At 42.0% G+C, this 22,292-nt stretch overlaps 1 protein-coding gene across 3 annotated transcripts in view; it reads right to left on the bottom strand.

Annotated features, from left to right (window-relative positions):
* Window positions 1-870: 870 nt before the first annotated feature.
* ppp2r5eb (protein phosphatase 2, regulatory subunit B', epsilon isoform b) overlaps window positions 871-22,292 on the bottom strand; it is a 54,631-nt gene continuing 33,209 nt past the window's right edge. For all 3 annotated transcript variants that reach the window (XM_082517227.1, XM_082517228.1, XM_082517226.1), the window contains exons 3-14: window positions 14,042-14,238; window positions 9,135-9,236; window positions 7,813-7,905; window positions 7,522-7,652; window positions 5,897-5,956; window positions 4,165-4,273; window positions 3,735-3,788; window positions 3,457-3,507; window positions 3,236-3,355; window positions 2,936-3,063; window positions 1,982-2,083; window positions 871-1,668 (exon numbers count right to left, since the gene is read on the bottom strand). In XM_082517227.1, coding sequence (XP_082373353.1) covers window positions 1,569-1,668; window positions 1,982-2,083; window positions 2,936-3,063; window positions 3,236-3,355; window positions 3,457-3,507; window positions 3,735-3,788; window positions 4,165-4,273; window positions 5,897-5,956; window positions 7,522-7,652; window positions 7,813-7,905; window positions 9,135-9,236; window positions 14,042-14,238 — 1,247 coding nt within the window. In that variant the 3' untranslated portion in view covers window positions 871-1,568. The remainder of the gene's footprint in view (window positions 1,669-1,981; window positions 2,084-2,935; window positions 3,064-3,235; window positions 3,356-3,456; window positions 3,508-3,734; window positions 3,789-4,164; window positions 4,274-5,896; window positions 5,957-7,521; window positions 7,653-7,812; window positions 7,906-9,134; window positions 9,237-14,041; window positions 14,239-22,292) is intronic.

Here is a 22,292-nt window from a genome sequence, read left to right on the forward strand (position 1 = left end):
TGGGCTTAGAGGGACGAGGCGAGAGGGGCGGGAGGTGATGCGAGGCGCTCGTCTTTTCACACGAGGAGTACTTTTCTTTTTTGGCGCTCCTTTGAGGACCCGTTATCATGTGTGTGTGTTGTGTGTCTGTCGTTAGCTGTGAGTCCCCCGTTATGGCCAGACAGTACCAGTGCCAGACTGATACCAGCGATACCTGGTATGGCAGGAGGGACGGGGTCAAAAACAGAGAAGGAACGTAATCAGCTAATGGAAGGTAGCCTTTTTTTTTTGGAGAGGGGGAAATGAATAGGAGTGTGTTTACATGCAGATGGTTCTGGATTCAAATTGTTTCTGGTTTGTATGTGTTAATCTCTTTCTGTTATAACATCGGGCAACCAGCCACATTGCCAGGGAAGTTAATAAAATGAGATGCTGAATAACTATAAAAGACTCAAAAGAGACACTCGTCTCACGGGACAGGTGAAACAAAAGCACCAGGAGAAAGTTTGCACAAAGCCCCCATCACCATTTCAGTTATTGCTGTGTGGAACATTTATGACTGCACACGTTTAAATTCATCTGTATTGGCACTACCACCAGAGGGCGCCAAAGTAAAGGGGGGAAAAAAGAACCCTACACTTACTGCTCAATTTTCAGCATTTCAAATCCCAAGTTTGACAGTTTTAGTCAGGATTTATGTAGTTATGTACTCTCCTGATTTGCATGGACACACATGTAAACACATTTAAAGAGTCAGTGGTGTGTTTGTGTGCACTGTGAAAGGCCCTGTTGTCAGATTAATGTGTGTTTGTTTGTTCGATTCATTGCCTGTTTTAAACAGGAAGCAGAATTCGCAGACAGGTTGGTGAGGCCAGGGAGATTAGGGGTGTCCTTTGGATGGAATGGGGCGACTGTGATTGGTTCACTTGGGGCCTGGTAAGACCGAGAGGGAACAGAAAGATGGAGGCAACAAGAGGAAAAGCAAAGAGGAGAACCAAGAAAATAAAAATGACATATGGGACTACACTGAAGAAGACTGGGGTGAAGAGTTAAAATCAATCTAACCTCTCTTTTTTGTGTTTTTTTTTTAATATTTTCCAAGGGTTCATTCCATGTCCTACAGTCCAAAAAGTTTTTTTTCTTGTTTAAATTCCCCTCCCACACAAGTGATTTTCTCATTTTCTATTTTTTTCTTCCTTTTTTATTATTATTATTACTGTTTTGTTTTTCCATTTGCAATAATATCAGTTTAAGGGAGAAAAAAAGAAAAAAAAACAATTATTTACAGTGCTGTTGAAATAATGAAAACAGACGTAATGAATCTACTGTAAAGTAAGTCGCACAAACACAGGAGGAAAAAAAAAAGCATAAGAAAAAAAAGAAAGAAAGAAAATTAAGAAACCAGCGAGCGCTCTGTGTCGATCCAGAGACGACAGCCTGTATCAGGAGCTCTGGGCAGACATGGCTAATGTCGAGGGCAGGAGAGTCGGGATCAGGGCAGAGGAGGAGCGGGGAGTCGGATGGGGAGAGGAGGAGGAGAGGAGCAGTAGGACAGGGGAGGGACAGAGGGGAGCGCGGCGCTGTCTTTGTTAAGTTGGGATGATTCCGTCGCTCCTAAGGCCCCGCTTCAGCTCCAGGTCCTCCAGCTTCTTCCACAGCTCCTCCCGTTCCTTCTCCTTCTTCTTCTCACTGGAACACAAAAACACATAAGCATTAAGCACAAAAAAAGCATTAGCTCCAAGTGAAAAAAATAAAGAAATGTTTTTATTGAATCAGTCACTCTAAACGGAAGTCTGGTGCTCTAACTCAAAGTATTTATCAGTGTGGCTTTTCTTTAACCAACATCTAATATTGATCCTGAGACTGACACAGTGGGGTGATAGTAGCACTGTGTGTGTTCCTGTAATGTGTTAAGCAGCTCCCTGGAGGCATCACAAACTATCACATTATTCATGAGTCCCCATCACCCCTGCTGCTGCTGCTGATGTGAGCAGCTTCTTACCGCTGGCGGTCCGACTTGTAAGTGGCTGTGAGTTCATCAAATAAGGTACTGTTCATCTCCATGAAGGCCTTCAGTACGTTGTATACCAGCGCCACGATTGCCCTGAGAGGGGAAAAGCACAGACAGAGTAAGACAACTTACAGCGGCACATTTTTATTGCTCCTTCAGACTTCTGTGGTGGCAGACACAGAGCTTCCAGCCTTCATTTTTAGATAAATTATGGAGACATCCAGCGATGTGTGCCCAACTGATTCGCAAACTAACAAACATTTTTTTTCCATTTGAGATCAAAATCAAGCCCATTTGTAGATTTTTCCAAACATTCCACATTTATTCTTAAAAACAGGAACATGCTGTTCCTATTAGCACTGGAGTATAACCCTCTTTAAGATCCATATGTGCCCCATGCACCCCACAACAGGCACAGCCAGCTGGCATGTTTCGATGACTGGTTGTGTCTACAAACGTATCTGAATAATATCAACACTTGGCAATAAATTCGGAATAAAACAACCAAAAAACAGGTACACGATAATGAAGTATTTTTCAGTAATTTATATTTTCACCACTGGCCAGCTAAAGTCTAATTTGCTGAAAATCAGGAATAAATGAACGTGCATGCATGTTTTCCTGTGTTAGAGCCCTGACTTTGCCTTAGGAGAGGAATCCTGAGGTGACTAGTAACTTAAATGATCATATGCAGTTTCAACAATCTACTTGTGATCTTCAAATTAACACTAATTCCCAATTGATATCAGTTTTTTAAGCTATATTTAGCTGTTCGGAATTCAGATTTTTCTCAAGAATGTGGACCATTGTAATGCAATTCTGCTGGGGTACAGAGGGTTGTATGTGTGACTCTACTCAGGTCTTGAAGTATACATTTCCTAATGAACATCAGTAGAAAGTGAAAACATTAAGCCTCATCTATTACACAGAAGTCATGCTACTCACGGGTTCCAGTGCTCTTTGGAGATCCTGTAGAGGCTGGCAAACATGATGGGCAGGATGACGCTGGAGTTCTCCTCAATCAAACTCATGATGTACTCGTTGTTCCAGTAGTAAAGAGCTCGCTCTGCAACCTGGGACGAGACGGACGCACACTAACTGAGCCATGTCTTCATGCCACCAATAACCACTCGTCACTCTTTAATAACCAATAACTGTTTAAGCACAAATGTCCCCCATGATACAAATTAGGCCACCCCCACCCCACAGGAAACGTAGGCATTGTCACAATGAGTCATCGCTGACCTGGAAATGTGGGCTGGAGACACATCTGGAGATCTGTTTGAAAAGCGGCTCCTGGATCTTGACGAACTGTGTGGGTTCGATGACGTCCAGAATCTCCTCCAGCTCCCCTAGAAACATCACCTGCAGTGCCGTGGAAGAGGGACAATATCAACAACACACAAGATGATTGTTATTGTTGTTGTTTTGGGGTTTTTTTGCATTTAGCAACAAATGAGCCTCACCTCTTTTTGACTGCAGGTTTTTGGCCAGAACTTCAGTAAGCCTCTGATGACCTGAGAGAAGATGCCACAGTTCATACAGTTGGCTCCTTTTCCCACCCCCCCCCTTTTTTTCTTAAATACAAGTATTTGAGTTGAAATAATAATAACAGTAATGTCATTCTTTACATTTCTGACTCTGTCGTTGATGTGAAACACTTTCATGACAAACTGGGAGGGGGAATGAAAAATGAATGTCACACAAAGATGACTGATAGGAGGAGTTGTGCATAGATACTTACTGGTTCTGTTAATGTTGGGTCTTTCTCTAGGAATTGTACAATGCAATACGCCAACTGTGAGGAGAGGAATCCGGAGGTTAAAACTAACATCACATTAAGCCTCGAGCAAGGCTTACAAGAGCAGCTCAGACGTACAAACACAGCAGTGAAAGAGCTTTCAAATGATTTTACTTTTTAAACCACTGTGTTTCTGCTGATTTTCACGGCTGCTGTCAACTATAATATTATTACACATTTAGATTCCTTCCGTGTATAAAAACACACAAAGATACACATAAGCTATAGCACGAAAGCACACCTTAAAAAGCAAACAGGATACTTTTCGAGGTTCCAAGTTCTGTTTGTGGATAAACTACGCCTGGGATTCCACCAAATCTAAAGGTGGCAGATATTAGCTTTTACCCACATACTCTATACACACTATTGTTACCTGTGCATGGAAGAGGGACAGACTCCTGACAGTGTGGAGGGGAATCAACACTTTGACCAGAAACTGTTTATGCTCTGCTTTCAGTGGCAGAGCAAAACCATTGATTATACTGGAAGAGAGAAGGAGGAGACAAAGAGGAAAATGTGAATATAAATTAAACAAGAACACATAAAAGAACTTTATTGTGACCCTATGAAAGCAAGTGGAAGATCAATGAGCTGCAGACCAAAAGAACACTGTTTATACGGGTGATGTGGCCTGGGGAAGAAACACAGACCTGATGATCCTCACAAAAATCACAACAATCCTGTTTGTTTTACATTGTGTTGTATCAGATTCGTGTTTGTTTAAGCGACAGTGCTCCGTGTCTATGCTGTGTGCCAGACAAATGTCAGAGATGTTATTGAATGTATGTGCCAGCAAGCTCTCCAAGGAGAAGCCCGTCTCATTCCCATAGTTGGAGTGTTTCTTCTGGAGTTGGTTTGACTTCATCTAATGTTGGTTGATTGGTTTGTCACGCTCGTCCAGGCTCTCCCTGACAATCAGTTGAAGCTTTGATAGTCAACAACAAAAATGTATGACTGTCAGAGGTCGGACTGCGGATCATGTTCCATGAAACACATCGTGTAATTTGTTATCTGCCGACCTTAACGTCATATACATATCAGTGTTTTCCGCGGGTTAACCCTCTGTTTGTGGCACAAACACACAAGCATGCATTCCTAACTGAGCTACTAAATAATACTTTTATTTTTTACGTTCTTTGCAATTATTTCAATTGGCTCTATTTTGAATGAGTCTCATTGCAGTCCAAAGCTACTGTCTCAGACTGCAGGTGGTGAATGCACCCCTGAAGTCCTTGTTGTTATGCAACCTCGACGACCTTGGCAAAAGGTCACATGAGCCAGTTCTCCAACTTTTTGCAGTTTCTAGTTAGAATGGCCCTCAGCTCACAGTGGAGCTCCAGAGGAGAACAGAGACTGCTGTTGCTAGCTGCAGTCCAATCAGTGTGACCACAGGATGAGATCTTCTCCGAAGAAGCGGCTGAACGATGTGGAAAAATGGTACAAAAGCAAACTCAAAAGAGCTGACGCTAGAGATTGCCTCTCCCAACTTTCCTCTTATTTAAGTTCAAAGTCTGATTACAAAATGTTTTTAAAATGGTCAGAGTGGGCACCCAAATGTTAAGTAATGTCTGTGTAAAACACTGCAGGTTCCAGAGCACTGAAGACGTTCCAAGGAGGTTATCTGGATATTAAAATATTTTTATTAACAAATAAAGTATTACAGAAAAATGCCCTTTTCTCTGTCTGACCTCAAACAACTCGAATCACAAAGTCAATGTACTTTCTATCTTGCTTCACTGCTTAAAAAGACTGTTAAGCTGAAAGGAGGATTAATTTACTTCTCATCTCCAAGTCAAACCGTGCTGCTGGAATTCACTCTGCTCTGTTAAAATCCTGTTTTTATGGAACCTAATCATTCAGCGTTTTAGTTCCATGTCTTTAGCCTCCTTGGGTATCTTAAAAAAAAACTAACTCCAGCTTGCCTGATTAAATTAAAGATGTTAAAAAAAAATCCTCATTGTTACATCTACAAAACCACAGCAAGATAGCAGAGTTGAGTTGAGTTCTGCTGTCGCTCTCAGGTCTCAGTCACTCAGGCTAAAAGCATCAGCAATAACAGAGCAGAATGTAAATGTGTGTCTGAGGCTCAGAGGCCCCCCACATACCTCCCCAGGATCTCCAGCAACTCAGCCACCCCGTTGAAGTGCTCCGTCTCATAAACAAAACTGCAGACAGACAGCGAGGGAGGCAGACCGAGGAGGAGATGAGAGAAGGCACACGATGAAAAGACACAAGCACTAAAACTCTCAAAGAATGGCAAAAAACAGGTAATTTGTAAATTAACACAAATAATGACAAAACACACACACACACACACACACACACACACACACACACACACACACAAAGAGGAGATCCAGGTTTGAACCAACAGCCACAGATATTTCTAACATCCTTCTCATCCTTTGGCTGTACAAATAATCAGAACAGAAGCAGAAGAGTCTCCGTAAACTCTCAGTGTAAGCTTGTTTGCAATAACTGGCTCTTTTGGGTAAGCGCATACTTTATTCATTTACACATTCAGCAGACACACAGTGCCATGATCACTTATTCTGGGGTGGGTTTCTCCACGTTTGAGTCCCATATTCTCTTTATTGTGGCCTTTACAAACTTCTGAGGAACACTGACACAAATGTAATTATATTAAAGGAAAAACCGTCATCGGCTTTCAACAGTGTCATTGTGCCTGGGTACTGACTCTATAGATGGCAGGGATAAACTTCGTTCTTCTGAAACATATTTTGTAATTTGGAGTTTGGATGATTGTGAGAAAGAACAGAAAAAGAGTGAAAAAGAAGGTGTAGAAGAATAAAGTGAAGAGGAACATCAAAGGGAAGGTGAAGGGAAGGTGAGGTGAGGAGGAAGAAAAACAAGATGAAAAAAGGTGATGAAAGTGAAGAATGAGGTGAAAAACAAGGAAGAAGGTCAAGAATTATTATAAGACGAAAAAGGGGAAGGAGATGATGATGAAGAGGACATAAACTTCCACGTGATGTCACCAACAGGAGAAATCAGGTTGGGACGCTAATCAGAGTTGTCATTTTTCACATGCATCACACAGCAGGAGACAGTCCACTTTAGCTGCGTTTCCACTAATAGAAATGTTTGGTTTATGGAGGAAATGTGACCCACTCATATGACTTCACTGAACAATTAGCTGCTCTATTCTTGCATACGATCCAATCAGAAGTTTGGTGCAGGGTGCAGGACTCAGCCTGCTTAACAACATTTGTGCTTTCTGGCATTTGTTGGATGATGTCTACGAAAACTCGGGGCTGCTGTGCATGTGTGCAAAGGGCGTAGGACATTGGTCCATATTTCCCACAGGTGTTCAGCTGACAAGACCATAGCTTACAGCTCACATCATTTTCACTTGAACAGCACCGTCATCCAGGAGAACAGGGTACACATCATAAGATGAAGGAGATCGCTCAGAACAAGTCTGTATTGATTTTCAGTGACCTTTCCCTATAAGGTGAGAAGTGGAGCAAAGCTCTGCCAGCAAATATTCTCTACTGAATAAGAGAGCCATCTGATCCCCTCACGGCAGACATCAAGAATTCAGCTCTTTGCTTTTATTTGTGAGCCTTGTCTATTCGAATTTTTAGCTCCACTCTGTTGACTGGCAACTTTCTACCGTGGCTTCCTTCTTATCGTGAAAAAAATTCCACTCACATACAAACACAAGCTTTTTCCAGCCCAGGCATCTGAAGAATTCATGTTTACTCACCGTAGAAAAATATTATTGATCTGTTTTCGTATAAAAGCCCTCAGCCCCAGGAATTTGCCGTAGATTCTATGCAAGACTGTCTTCAGATAGTCTCTCTCCCGAGGGTCCTCGCTGTCAAACAACTCCAAGAGCTGGACACAAGGTGAGGGGGGAGAAAAGTCAATTTTAGGGAGTAAGGCAGAAAAAAGCAACGTGCCTTAAAAGCAAAGAAAGATACGAAAACGCTAAACTGACAGTAAAGAAGATGATGAAGTAGAAAAGCAGAATTCTGAAGGTGACTCAACAACTCACCTGTAGGACAAACTTCTGGTCTATGTACTTTTTGGCAATGCTGGGCTGGAATTCCTGACTCTCCAAGAACCGAATGAAGAACTCGTATACCAACTGGAGAAAGAAACACGGTTGATAAAGAATTCATGTTAACCTCCGACGCAAACAAAACTTTGTTTCACATGATAACAGGTGGAAAAGAATAGAAAAGTCCAAAGGCTCATCGCTTCTTCTCAGATATTAGTGCATTGAATTAAGCCCATAAATACTCAAACAGAACTGGATTAAAGGGAGAAACGGCTCAAAAGTCACAAAAAGCAGAGTAATCTGGGATGAGCAAGGTAGAGAAAAAAAAGTCCATTTAAGTTAAATGGAGTTTAAATGTATATTCTGGGAAATATCATCATCCATTTTTCCATATAAGAATGAAATAACCACTCTCACAACCATCATAAGACTAGAAGCATGGGGGCACTGCTAGCCTGCTTCTGTTTGAGATTCAGCAACAGGCCTGCAAACACCTCTAAAGCTCACTAATTAGCGTGCTACAGCTCTTTCATGTATTATGTATTCAAACACAACAGTACAATTTGGTCTTGCTCTTGTAGGCAGCCACATACACCCTTCTCCACACGTGGACTTTCCAGGGCACACCTCCACCCCTCTACCTGCTGCCAACTTTCACTTCAAATCACATCATTATCTGCAAAGCTACGGTCCACAAAGACTTTCTGCAGGCCTGCTGCCTTATTGCCATCCTCACCTGATCCTAGCCAGTTCCTTCCATTTTATGATTTCCTATCTCAGGATAGTCCAACCTTCTCTACTTCCAGCTTTTCAGCACACTCTCTTCACTTCTCCATCACCTTAACTTGTGGTACAACCTTCCCAGCTTAGCGCCTCCTCGTGTTGCCACATTTCTTATTAAACACTGCATTGTTTGCTCATCCCTATATTCCCTCCTTTTAGATTCCTAAATTTTCTCCTTACATCTCAAGACTCCTTGACACCCTTCCTCCAACTAGATCAAACACCTGTATCATAATGACTGCCTCCTTTGGTTGGCCATCTTTCCCATAACTCTCCAGTACTACTTTGCTCTTAACTTCCTCCTGAACTCTACCCACCACTGCTCTTGCTTCAGCCTGTTCTAAGGAGCTTTACCTGGCAACTCACTGATAACTGCACAGAAATGTGGGTATATAGACAAACTTAGCAGACGTTAGTAAAGAAATTACACCAAAGTACCCCTAAAGGGTTGTCATTATACACACACACACACACACACATACACACACACACACACACACACACACACACACACACACACACACACACTTTACCTGTAAGTGTGGCCAGGAGGCCTCAAGTGTGGGCTCATCCTCTTCAGGGTCAAACTCGTTACTGTCACTGGGCGGAAGGGTCCGGAATATGTTGTGAGACACCTGGAACAAGAAAGCGGGAACTTCATTCCAGTGACTGGAAATTGGGGTTCTGACCCAACATATAGATGATAACTGCTGTTTACATGAGGGATGCTTCAATGCAGGGAACTGTTCCCTCTTGTCTAAAGTCTAAATCTTATGTACACGTAAACATTTTAACTGAAACTAGGTGTCAGTTTAAACAACTTTCCAAAACCACATTTCAATTCATGCCTTAATATTTGAGCCTCTGCTTCAGTACTTCAGTTTTTCTTCGAACACTTTCTTCGAGTGGATTGACAGGGTTAAAATTTAACAAAACATTTTTTGGGGAATTATTACACACAACCATGGACCTCCTTGTCAACTATTCTGATGCATTTCTCCATTGAACAATCTTCAAACACTGCATCTTTAACCAGACCAGCATGCTTTAAATCTGGCAAGAAGTCAGAAGTCTCACAATCCTCACTGCAGCATCTACATATGTCTACACTTCAGCTTTAGAGTACTTAATTATGTGTTCATAGTCTACTAGATAACAAAAACTACCATGAAGCAGTACATTTAGCCACATACAAAGCAAACCTAACAGAGTTTAGTGTAAACCACATCAGTCCAGATGTGTGTGGCAGGTGATACATTAGATTCACTAAGAATAATACAATGATTTACAATGCTGTCCACATTAGGGCTGGGCCATATTATACCGTTCACGGTAATACCGGTATAATGTTAGGCAACGATAGGAAAATGAAATATCGCGATAGAATGGGAGTAAAACGCGCATGCGCAGTGCCTTTGTTTTCATACGCACATGGCCGATTGTTGAGTGAAACAGATGAACCAGAATTGGTTTGTACAAATGGTGCAACTTCAGTGATGTGGAACTGGTTTGGTGTTTGTCCGTCAGATACACAACAAAGCACATTTTTTTGCAGAACATGCAAGCGGCCGTCGTTATTGTCGGACTAAGATGCTCTTAAATCTGGGAGTAATCTGGTCCTAAACTCCGTATCCTTCTGGTCAAACGAACACTGCAGCATCACTGAGAGTTAAAAACTGTCTAAATTCTTTCATCTTTAATAAAACGATCAGCATTGCTGCTTTACTAGGTGTAACTATAAAGTTTAACTTCCAGGCATCCATGAAAACAAAATGTATTACATTTAACGGAGTTAGAAGTTAGCAGGAAGCTAGCGGAAGTTAGCTCGCTAGTTTCGCTAGTTACCTAAACATGATATAGCATGTTCTGACGGAGAGATTTCTGAAAAAAATCAAACGTACAGCAGGATGCTGTAAACGGACCAAACAACTGAGATAATCCATCCACAATACGAGGTTAGTCATTAATATACTGCAACAACATGGGAATAGAGCAGCTGCCAGAGAATTCAACATTAATGAATCAATGGTACAGAAATGGAGGAAGCAAGAAGAATGAGTTTAATAAAGTTTGATTTATCTGACTGCTTTGTTTCGCTTAATGTGCCTTATAATCCCGTGCACCTTATGGTCTGAAAAATACGTACTGCACACTGCAGTTTAATGTTGCAAAGCACCTCTTTTTAACTTCAGTGGATATTATACATGGTTATGCTCAGGATATGTCAGCCCATTTCTACTGGAAATGCCTTTTGGTTAAACTTTCAGCAAGGAATTTGCATTTGCACTGTTACATTTTTATAAAGCTTTAATGTACATAAAACCAGCTTCTTGTTTAAGTGAAAATAAATGGAAGGTTGTCTTTTTGCGCTAGTAATGTTGTGGAGTTGTATTTTGTCTCGCATCAATTATATCGTCGGTTATATCGTTATCGCAAATTTTCAAATATATATCGTGATAAATATTTTTGGCCATATCGCCCTGCTCTAGTCCACATGTATGTCTCTTCTTAATGAGACCGACTTTGTTAACTCTTATCAAAGAGTTGTCATCAGGCAGAAACCTCTGAAAATAATATTGTGCTGTGTCAGTTTTTCTAAATGTCCATTAGACCAGTATGTTTTCTGTCTCAGCACAGGACTGCTTCTTTTACAGTACCTGTATGTACTGCAGCAGACCTTCAGTTATGACTGTCCTCAACGGCCTGAAGATATACTCTGTGGAAGGCTCCAAGTAATTAAACATAATAACAACTTGGTGCACTAGGTTAAAAAAAAAAAATTAGCTTTGAGTACTTCAGGGCCTCTGTTCATTGTGGGGTCTGTGTTCATTAGCTGAACATACACTCAACAAAAATATAAACGCAACACCTTTGTTACTGCTCCCATTCCCCATGGGATGGACGTAGAGACCTAAAATTCATTCCAGATACACAATATAACCATCCCTCCCAAACAGTGGTCACAAATCAGTCCAAATGTGTGGTAGTGGGCACATCTGCTATATTGAGATAATCCATCCCACCTCACAGGTGTGCCACATCAGGATGCTGATCTGACATCATGAGTAGTGCACAGGTGTACCTCAGACTGCCCACAACAAAAGGCCACCCTGGAATGTGCAGTTTTGTCTCACAGCAAAATGCCACAGATGCCACAAGCAATGAGGGAGCGTGCAACTGGCATGCTGACAGCAGGAATGTCAACCAGATCTGTCGCCCGTGCATTGAATGTTCATTTCTCAACCATAAGCCGTCTCCACAGGCGTTTCAGAGGATATGGCAGCACATCCAACCGGCCTCACAACCGCAGACCTCGTGTAACCACACCAGCCCAGGACCTCCACATCCAGCAGGTTCACCTCCAAGATCGTCTGAGACCAGCCACCCAGACAGCTGCTGGAACAATTGGTTTGCACAACCAAACAATTTCTGCACAAACTGTCAGAAACCATCTCAGGGACGCTCAACTGCATGCCCGTCGTCCTCATCGGGGTCTTGACCTGACTCCAGCTCGTCGCCGTAACAGACTTGTGTGGGAAAATGCTCACATTCGATGGCGTCTGGCACGTTGGAGAGGTGTGCGCTTCACGGATGAATCATGGTTCACATTGTTCAGGGCAGATGGCAGCTGAGAATGTCCCAGTTCTTGCATGGCCAGCATACTCACCGGACATGTCACCCATTGAGCATGTTCGGGATGTGCTTGACCGGCGTATACGACAGCGTGTACCAGTTCCCACGAATATCCAACAACCTCGCACAGCCATTGAAGTGGAGTGGACCAACATTCCACAGGCCACAATTGACAATCTGATAGACTCCATGCGACGATGTGTTGCACTGCATGAGGCAAATGGTGGTCACACCAGATACTGACCGGTTCTGGGTCCCCAGATCCCCAATAGCGCAAAAAACTGCACATTCCAGGGTGGCCTTTTGTTGTGGGCAGTCTGAGGTACACCTGTGCACTACTCATGATGTCAGATCAGCATCCTGATGTGGCACACCTGTGAGGTGGGATGGATTATCTCAATATAGCAGATGTGCCCACTACCACACATTTGGACTGATTTGTGACCACTGTTTGGGAGGGATGGTTATATTGTGTATCTGGAATGAATTTTAGGTCTCTACGTCCATCCCATGGGGAATGGGAGCAGTAACAAAGGTGTTGCGTTTATATTTTTGTTGAGTGTACGTAGCTGCCAACATGCACACCAGCTCCTGTTCTGCTCTTATTTTCCTCCTGTGTATCTGCTCATCTCCTATGTGTCTGTACACAGAGCACTCAAAAATCACTGCTATGCCCCTGCTGAGCTAGGAAAAGAGGGAAGCAACATTTCAACCACACAGGATTAGTTATTTATTCTTTAGTAGTAGACTTTACATACTAAACCCAAAAAATGGACGTCCCGTGGGGCTGGATAGGGTCTGTGGCTGCTGCCAAATCAAAGAACAGAACTAAAAGTGAACTAACATAGCTCATAAATTTGACTGACCTACAAGAGAGAAAACGAAAAACAACTACAACTACTCCTTCCCTGAGAAAAGAACACAGCAACACCCACCCGCCTGCTCTAGTGAGTCTAATTAAAGAATCAGACTGAAGCTGAATCAGTTTCCTCCCACTGAATAATGACAAGTAACAAATTTAAACAGAACATTTTCACTATGTCCACTCACACCTTTACACCATCAGTGCTGAGGGCTGCAGGGGGCCGACATTTTCCAGCCGTGAGACAAAACATGACTGCACAAAAAGACGACTGGGAAAAGTGAAATCTAATTATTACAAAGAAGCTTTTCTTTAAGAAGTAAGCTTTGACCCAAAGGAGGCACACTATGCAAACATGTCTGTCAGTACTCATTTTCAGCACCATTGGCTTTACACACCAACACTACCTACAAGGGCCACACAGCACTGCCCCATCAATGACTCGAAATTTCAAGGTGCATGCTACCTTAATGTTTCACGTGTGTCAAAAGACAGTAAAATTCTTTAGATATGGGGATGACACGCTAAGACAGGAAACATCTCCAGACCCCACTGACAAAAACAGACATTTTTACCTCATTAAATGTAATAAAAATTTACAGTTTTTAGTACCTGCTCCAAAGAGGTTACAATTTTGGTAGCAGTCTGTGAAAAACGATAGATTGTAAAGTTTTGAATGAATGGCGAACAGTCCATTAAAATTTAGATTCCATCCACAAGGTGCTCAAGGTCAGCTTAATGATTTATTGGTCAAAAATTGACAAAAGGGCTTTGTGCAGACAAACCAACACCCATCACTGCAAACTTTCCTCCATCTTTGAGATGAAGATGGTGTAAAGTTGTGAGTGGACATGGCGAAAACAAAAAAACTGAACTTCAGTGTTCTGTACAGACAGAGTGAAAATCTACTGTTTACGCAGAATGGGCAGATTCATTCTTTCTTACCATTTTCACAACCTCGGGGTAGGCCTGTTCTGTCAGGTAGCCCCGGCTTACGGTCACGTAGTCCACCAGCTCGTTGAGCGTGGAGCGCTTGTACTCCTTCATCTTGAGGTCTGACAGCGTGTCCATGAAGTCAAAGACAGTACAGCACTGCTGCAGCTTCTTCAGGAACAGCTCCGGCTGCTCCGCCGCCGGCACGTCTAGACAGGCAAAAGCAAACACAGGGGAAAGAGAAAGATGATGACAAAGGTTAGATAAATTGGTAAAGACACATATCTGGAGCGAGCAGATGCTTCTGACTCCTGCAGCTACCAGAAAGCTGTAATAGCAAACACCACATGGTCAAAGACGGGCAGAGTAAAAACAGGGATTTGAGCAGACCTGGTGGGACAGAGGCCTGACACACAAATAACCACATTAATATTTATTGATTTCTTTTTTCATTACCATTTTATGAGAAAAGCAATTAATGGTCATGGTCAGGATTCTACCCTTTGAAGCTAAAAACCTGCTTTCTCCATGAATTTACAAACTAAACAATTAGCACAGCAAGTTGTTGGTAATGAAAACCATTTTTAGCCACATTGAGATCAAGTTATACTTTTTTTACTTCTTAGTCAATTGTCTACAGGCAGATTGGGTTAAAGACACATCCAATACCATGTAGTAGTTAAACTGTTACTGATCTGCCCTCATCTCGTGCTGATTTTGTCGCTTCCTGAATCACCTGTTTTAATATTTGGAGCGAAAGCAGAGCATCTCTGTTTGGTGTAAACACAAGATGAAGTAGGTGGGTAGTTACAGCCACAAAGAAGAAAATGTGTGACTTTGCCTAGAAGAAGAAATCGACGTTTCCGAGCTCTCCAACAGATGTTCACGGAGGACTGTTCAAAAGAAACGAAGGATGCTACCAGTGCATGCCTCAGTTGTAAAAGTGTGCTTCTTGCTCTGCAACAGCTTTTAACTTATTCATCTTCCCTGCAGACCCCTGTCTGCACAGGCAGGATGAGTGTGACAGCCTCATTATCCAGCAGCGAGTATTTCTGATGGGAGAGGCAACGCTGTCACGAATTGTGTGGATGTGCAGGCAGAAGAAGGCGGCAGGTGTCTTTATTCTGATCCCACTGTGACAGACACGACAAGAAGGTCGCACAGAGTTCAGACCTGTGGGGGAGATGAGCAACAATCTTCCCAGATCGCCACAACTCAAGACCCGGTGCTCTCATCCCGGCAGGACTGGGCCATTATTATGTAAGAGATAAGCTGCTGCTCTGAAGACAGCACACTGCTACTACTGTGCATGTGTGCGCTCCACAATTACACTTCAAAGCGCTTGGCTGCATTTTGAATTCTATTGCTACTGACGATGAGTCACAATATACATGTAAATGAGCGAGAAAGTTAGGGAGTACCGGTGAAATGACTTTTTCACCTCACCATAACATGCAGGTTTTGTGATAATGAGTAGGTGATTCCTTATTTTACCTCTGAAATACTTCATTTTTCACCATTTTCAATTTTACAAACCAAATAATAGACTGAAAGAAGGAAATATGCCTATTTTATAGAAAGAAATGCAAAAGTTTTTTTGCATATTTGTTGATTTTACTGAGCTCTCTCACTTGAGCAGGCCCTTTCCAGTAGTAGAAATAGTGAAAAGCACTGATAAGCGACATACAGATACACAAACTGTTACATCAAGTCTAGTTTTAACTACAAATCATTATGAAAACAAAGAGAAATTCAATGCGATGCCTTCCTTTAACGTGCTTCCTGTCAGTCTGTGGCAGCTCCAGTTTAGCCTAAACTAAGATGACTTTAGTCAACAAAATCCAAATCCAATTCAGCTTTGTAAAAACTCTGACAAGAGGGGAACTAATAAAAGTTCAAGGACACATGATGTGTGAAGCGTCTATACATCGGTGTTGCTGTTATGAAGAAGCAATCACTGTGAGGCTGAATAGTGCATAAACTGTTTGTATGGCAGAGAAGCAGAATCATATTAACGTATGACCAGAATACTTCAACTGTGCTGTAAGCATCCTGTGTAGCAAACCTCAGCATCCTGTTAGAAATAAAAAGGGTTTAAAATGTCTTCTACTTTACTTCCTTTAAATAATATTAACTTGGGAAATTAGAAAATGATCTGCGGCTGAAGAAACATAATTAAACTTCTGTATAAATGGATGATTTGGTTCATTCTTCCTTTTTTGTCAGCTCATTACAATGAATGGCTAAAATCCTCTTCCTGAAGCTCTGACCGTTTAAAGAGAAAGTGCAGTTTCCTGTCCTGGGGAAAAAAGTCCTCTGCAGATCTCCTTGAGCGCATTTAAAGTGATTATGCTGAATGTGTTTTGATCCAAATGCCACTAGTTACTCACGACCTGCTGGCCTCCTGCTTTAGCTCAGCTCATTGAGGATGCATCCAACCGGGCCAGTCACAATCAAACCCAAACCCTGGCTGACTGGCAGCAGTCCTAATCCCTGCTCCACTAACTTCCACAATAAACGTTCATTTATCAGAGAGAATGCACAGCAAGCTGATTTTAGCTGAATTTTTCACGTTTGGTTGAGGCGTTACAACACACGCAAAAATATTCTTATCCTGCCAAGTTTACTCAGCGCTCCAAATAGCCCACAAATTGTGCTGCAGTCTTATTGTACACATAAGAGGGATTCACTCTTTTCTGCTCAAATTAAACAATCTGCTTGATAAAGAACATCAGAAATTAAGACAACTAGAAGATTCATTTGCACTACTTTATTGCGTTGCTGACCCCAGGGATGACCTGGTTTTGTGGTGTTTCAGCATCCATTTCTGTTCACTGCTTTAGCTTAATGGCCTGCAACACAACCCTTATTTGCTCACTCTTATCACTCATCAGTGTTGGATTCAGCAGTAGCAGACGGCAAACCCAAATAAACCAGCACACACAGTAACACAGTAAACAACTTTCCTGACCTATGGTCTCTCTAGGTGAAGAACGAAAGATTTTTTGGGCTAAAATAATGGTGTGTCCTCCGTGTTCTATCCCTGTATGTTCCTCTCCACATCTAAACCTGTTCCTTTAGATGAGAAGAAAAAAGGGCAGGTAAAGATTGTCCTACGTCATGTCTGTGTGTATGTAGTCTTCTCTTTGAACACATAACTGCAAAACAGGAGAGTAATATGGCATCAAAGTGGTCCCTCTTCTTCCACGTCATGTGTTGCATGTGAAACACCCTTCATGTGCATGCCTATGCATCGTGAAATATGAACTGTGGGCTGGAAAAAAGTGCATGCATCTTTATCAAGAAGGTTTCATCTGTCACATTGTTGTGTAATATGCATATGGGTGACAAGGCTGTATACAGAGGACAATGTTCAAGAAAGTGCTATACAGTGTATAGTGAGTGCAGAGGGCAGTGTGCAATACAAGAATAAATATGCTGTCCTCTGAAGATGCACCTTGATATCTAGCACGATCTAGCCAGATGTTAGTAACAGTGCTGTAAGACGGTAGCGTCTGAGAAACCTGGAGGCCAAGTCAACACTTCAGAATTGTTGTGCTCCTCAATCCATTGCTGAACCATTTGTGCTTTGTGGCAGAATGCATTATCCTGCTAAAAGAGGTTTTCCATGAAACGGTGTACATGGTCTGCAACAACACTTAGGGAGGTTGTATGTGTCAAAGTAACATCCACATGTAAGGTAGGACCCAGGGTTTCCCAGCAGAACACCTCTGCCGGCTTGCCTTCTTCCCATAATCCATCCTGACTCCAAGTGTTCCCCAGGTAAGCAACACATAGTCACCTGACCAGCCATGTGCTGTAGAAGAAATTCTGATTCATCAGACCAGGCCAGTTCTCACATGCCCATCAGTGCTTTTTATAATTTCTGCTGCCATCACCTTTTATGGTGGTGGACAGGCATCTGCATGGGCACCCTGACTGCTCTGCACCTATGCAGCCTCATACACCACTGTGATGCACTTTGCGTTCTCACGCCTTTCTATCAGACCTTTTTGGCTCCCCACATGCATCAATGAGCTTTGGTTGCCCATGACCCTGTTGCTGGTTCACCACTGTACCTTCCTTGGACCACTTTTGACAGATACTGACCGCTGCAGAACGGGAACACCCCAGAAGAGCTGCTATTTTGGAGATGCTCTGACCGAGTCGCTTAGCCATCGTAATTAGGCCCTTGTCAAATTCGCTCAAATCCTTACACTTACCCATTTTTCCTGCTTCTAACACATCAACTTTGAGGACTGAATGTTCACTCGGTCCGTAATATATCCCACCCACTAACAGGTGCCATGATGAAGCGATAACCATTGTTATTCACTTCGCCTGTCAGTGCTCATAATGTTATACGTGATGGGTGTATATCTGAGGTTCATCACCCCAGTGGCATCAGAAGAGAGCTCTTTCTTAGCCTCTGTATTTTATGTTTGGCTGTGTATGCGCCTGCAAGCTGTAACAATATACATTATTATGTAGTCCAATTTGTTGCACATCGCAGCAAAAAAACAAAAACAAAAAAAAAAGTTCTTGCTTGCTTTGTGTGTACTCCTGCACTCTTTGGTGTGTATGTGTGAGTCCTTCCTCTCAGTACAGCAGTGTACAGTATGCTGTACATCATTACTGTAATTACCCGCTTCACAATTCGGGGTCGGATTGTGTTGGAGAGCCCGGGGCCTCGGAATCCTGCAACTCTGCTTCTGTTGAAGCATGTGAACAGCCTTAAAGGAAGCTATTAATAGACAGATAATCACAAAGGACAGAGTAATCCCTCCACACAGACAAAGCGAGGGGGCATAGCTAAACGGCTTGGAGCTGGCTGAGAGACTACCAGGGTGAATGAGGGGAGAGAAGCAGAGAGAGCTAGAGACACACTGTGCATAAAAATGTGTGCAACTGTACTTAAAAGTATGTGAGAGAATAAGCGCGCGCGTGTGTGTGGCCTAGGATAACCCAGAAACCACCCTGATATTGCGCGCACACATATAATCTCAGTTAGGCCCAGAAATCAGCACAAAGAGCAGCCTGTGGTGCAGCCGTATATGAAACCTCTGAAAGGGGTCCCAGAGAAGGTTATTCTCTGTGTGTATGTACATCAGAGTGGATATCAACAAGTAATCTTCTGTAAAAACAGCCTAAATGATGGAGGGGGAAAAAGAAAAGAAGAAGAAGAAGCAGCAGCAACAAACCAACCGTATTCCATCAGCATTTTCTAGTAAGATAAAACTTCAAATCTTCACAAAGAGTTGAAGGTGAGGTCTACTAAATACTTGTTCGGTCAAACTAACAGTCCAAAATCAGAGTTTATGTTTAGCACTGATGATCAAATTAAATAACTGTACAATGTGGAGCTCCCTGAATGCAAAATAACTATGATGTTTATGGTTCCACATTTTTCATGCCATGCTCCCCTCTCCTGTCTGCCTCCTCACAGCCTATTATCTGTAATTTAACCACAGCAGCAGCTAACAAATATTGTCATTATCCATTGTAGTCACTGGGTCTTCAAAATGCCAGAAAAGGCTTTTAAAAAGTCCTGTGCGAGTCGGCAGTGCATAAGGTGGCATATTCAAAAATATTCAGCTTAGTAAAATAGAAAAAAATTTAAATGTTCATATTTAACAACTGAAACTGGGGGACTTTTGGCTTCCTGGCCTCATTAAAAAGAAACATATCCATCCCTCAAAATTTTCTCTTGTAATTTCCTTTCAGTAATAATCAAATTATTTATTTCTCAGCTACTGTCTGCTTTTTTTTTTCCCTGTAAAACATTACGGTGTTAATTTGAATATGGGAATAAAAATGCATTCAGAATATTGTAAAATAATGTCATTCTGAGAGCAGAGTAGTGGGACAAATGCAGGAGAGGGTCCATTCATAGCCATTAAAAGGTTACACTCCACTGCAGACTGCCACGTTGTAGCTAATGCTTCCTATTAAAAATGATCAAAATCATCATGAAGGATAACACCACACATTATCTAGTTAAACATTCAAACATATACCAGCTTCAGTCAGACCCTTCCAAGTTAACCTGTCTCTTTAAAATCACATCTCTGTGTCGATGCAGAGGGCGGAAAGTGATTTTAACGCAAAGCCGCAAAGCAAAAGGACGAAAGGATAGAAAAACAATTACTTGCCCACACACAATCTAATTGTATGATTAACCACAATAGCCCCATTCAAACAGCCAAACCCACTCACCTTCATGGGCTGCATAACCCTACTACCAATGTTTGCAACTGTAAGCATAACTGATGAAGTTGATCTCATTTCAGAGTGTATATAGTTTCATATATACAACTACCCATATCACAAAGGGCTTTTTACTTCTACCATGCCTCTTTATCCCCAAATCCATTTAGCTGGTACAAATGTGCTCTGTTTTTTCTTTAATCCGCCAGCCACTCTGGACAGTCGATGAAACTCATGAGCGTTTAGCGGTTGCTGATCCACACTGTCAGTCTCTTTGAGCAACAGCAAGCCATGATTTGTAGGATCGGAATGACAATATGACTGCAGCAGAGGCTAGTAAAACGTAGGCTGCAAAAGAAAATAGTTGGAAGGAATACGCCTGCATGTATTCTGTTTTTTCTTATATATCTAGACTTGCTATGTCTGGTAGCTTCAATACCTTTATGATGCTTAGGTCAAGAACAGCTTGGTTTACATTTGTGGTTAAGACTTGCAAATCGAGAAAACTTTGGGGGCACTTTTAGAAATTAATACTGGCTATCAAATATAAGTCAAAACATACTAAGTGCTGCCAAAGCTTCTAACCAACTTCATTATCACTTCATTATTCAGCCTCAGTCTAAATGACAAAATAATAAACTCTCTCAGATTATCAGCAAAGGCAAAAACAAGCACTGCACCTGAAGTCATTTGTGTTGTCAGCTTCTAGATTACTTAAGTAGCCTGAGAGGTGTTTATTAGTTAAATAAACTGTAAGATTTATAGCAGGGTGAACATATTTGCTGCACTCCTTTCTGTTCCCATTTGACTCACAACTTCACGCAGACATCATTAGACAAACAGACCTTCAGCCACAATAAGAATATTAGACAGAGGTTTTGAACACTCCACAATACAGCTGTGAACTTCATAATCCAATGTTTCAGGGGTATCAGTCTGGAGTAACACTGTCATATTCAATTGTCCAAATGAATCTTTCTGACTCAAAGAGCAATTTCTTTAGAAACCTCACAGACTTTAACTCTGTGTCCTTGAAAGACCATCAAGCATGATGGTAGACACTAGGTCACAGAACTAGAAAAGTTTCACAACTTCTTGCAAAGCAAACTGCTCTCATATCAACGAAACTATTCTGAGATACTTTATGAGCGCGGCTCTGGCCTGCGGAAACACTGATGCACCACTCTGGCTTCAGCCTCACCCTGATTTTCTCCTCCTCCTCCCTGCCCTCTTAGTTCTGTTCCGTTTCTCAGCTTTGGAAGAGACTCTCATCTGGGCTCCCTGGCAGAGGAAGAGAGAAGTCGGTGCTGCTTAATTAATGGTGGAAAAAAACTCACAGCACGAGAGAGCAGTTGGATGTCTCGCTGCAGGAAATCCTATAAGTCAGGCTAATTACATAACAGCATGAACCTATTGAATGAAGGGTCAGAATCCAGCAGCTTACATTTGTAATTGTCTATTTAAAAAAAAAGCTTGTAAAATCTGTTGTTTAGTAAGCTTATCATTCAGCCATTTAGCAGAAATTCTGAAACGCATGCTCTAATGAGTTGGCAAAAATAGTGACTCTGCAGTGGAAGCAAGCAGGGCACAAAAAGTGTTTTGTTTTTTTTTCTCCATCTACCAAAGCATGGCATGCCTTTCACATTACAACAGCATCTCATCATTAAATTTAGGGTGGTGGGTGAATGAAACAGGGGAATTTTAGCATTTAGCAAAGGTGATTTCAAAAGCAAACAGTCATTTCCTCATTAATAACATGAACGAACCGAGATATTAAGACTAACAAGGGAAAATATAATGTTTGTGCCCACAGCTAATCATGTGAGTGATGACGTCTGTCCTTGGAACAAGTGAAGTTGAGCTGAAGCAGTCAACTGTTTCCGTGTGGCCTGCGGGTGAACTCCGCATGTTGACGGGGTATAAATACAAAGTGGGGCACGGCTACTGGGATAAATATACACAGAAAACTAAGGCTTTAAGACAGCGGCAGGTTTGGAAACAAAGAACAAGACTGAATCAAAGCCTTTGGTGAAGAAATCCTTTGGAACAAGAATAA

The sequence above is a fragment of the Aulonocara stuartgranti genome (assembly GCF_965226115.1).
Source record: "Aulonocara stuartgranti genome assembly, chromosome: 19".
NCBI classification, from domain to species: domain Eukaryota; kingdom Metazoa; phylum Chordata; class Actinopteri; order Cichliformes; family Cichlidae; genus Aulonocara; species Aulonocara stuartgranti.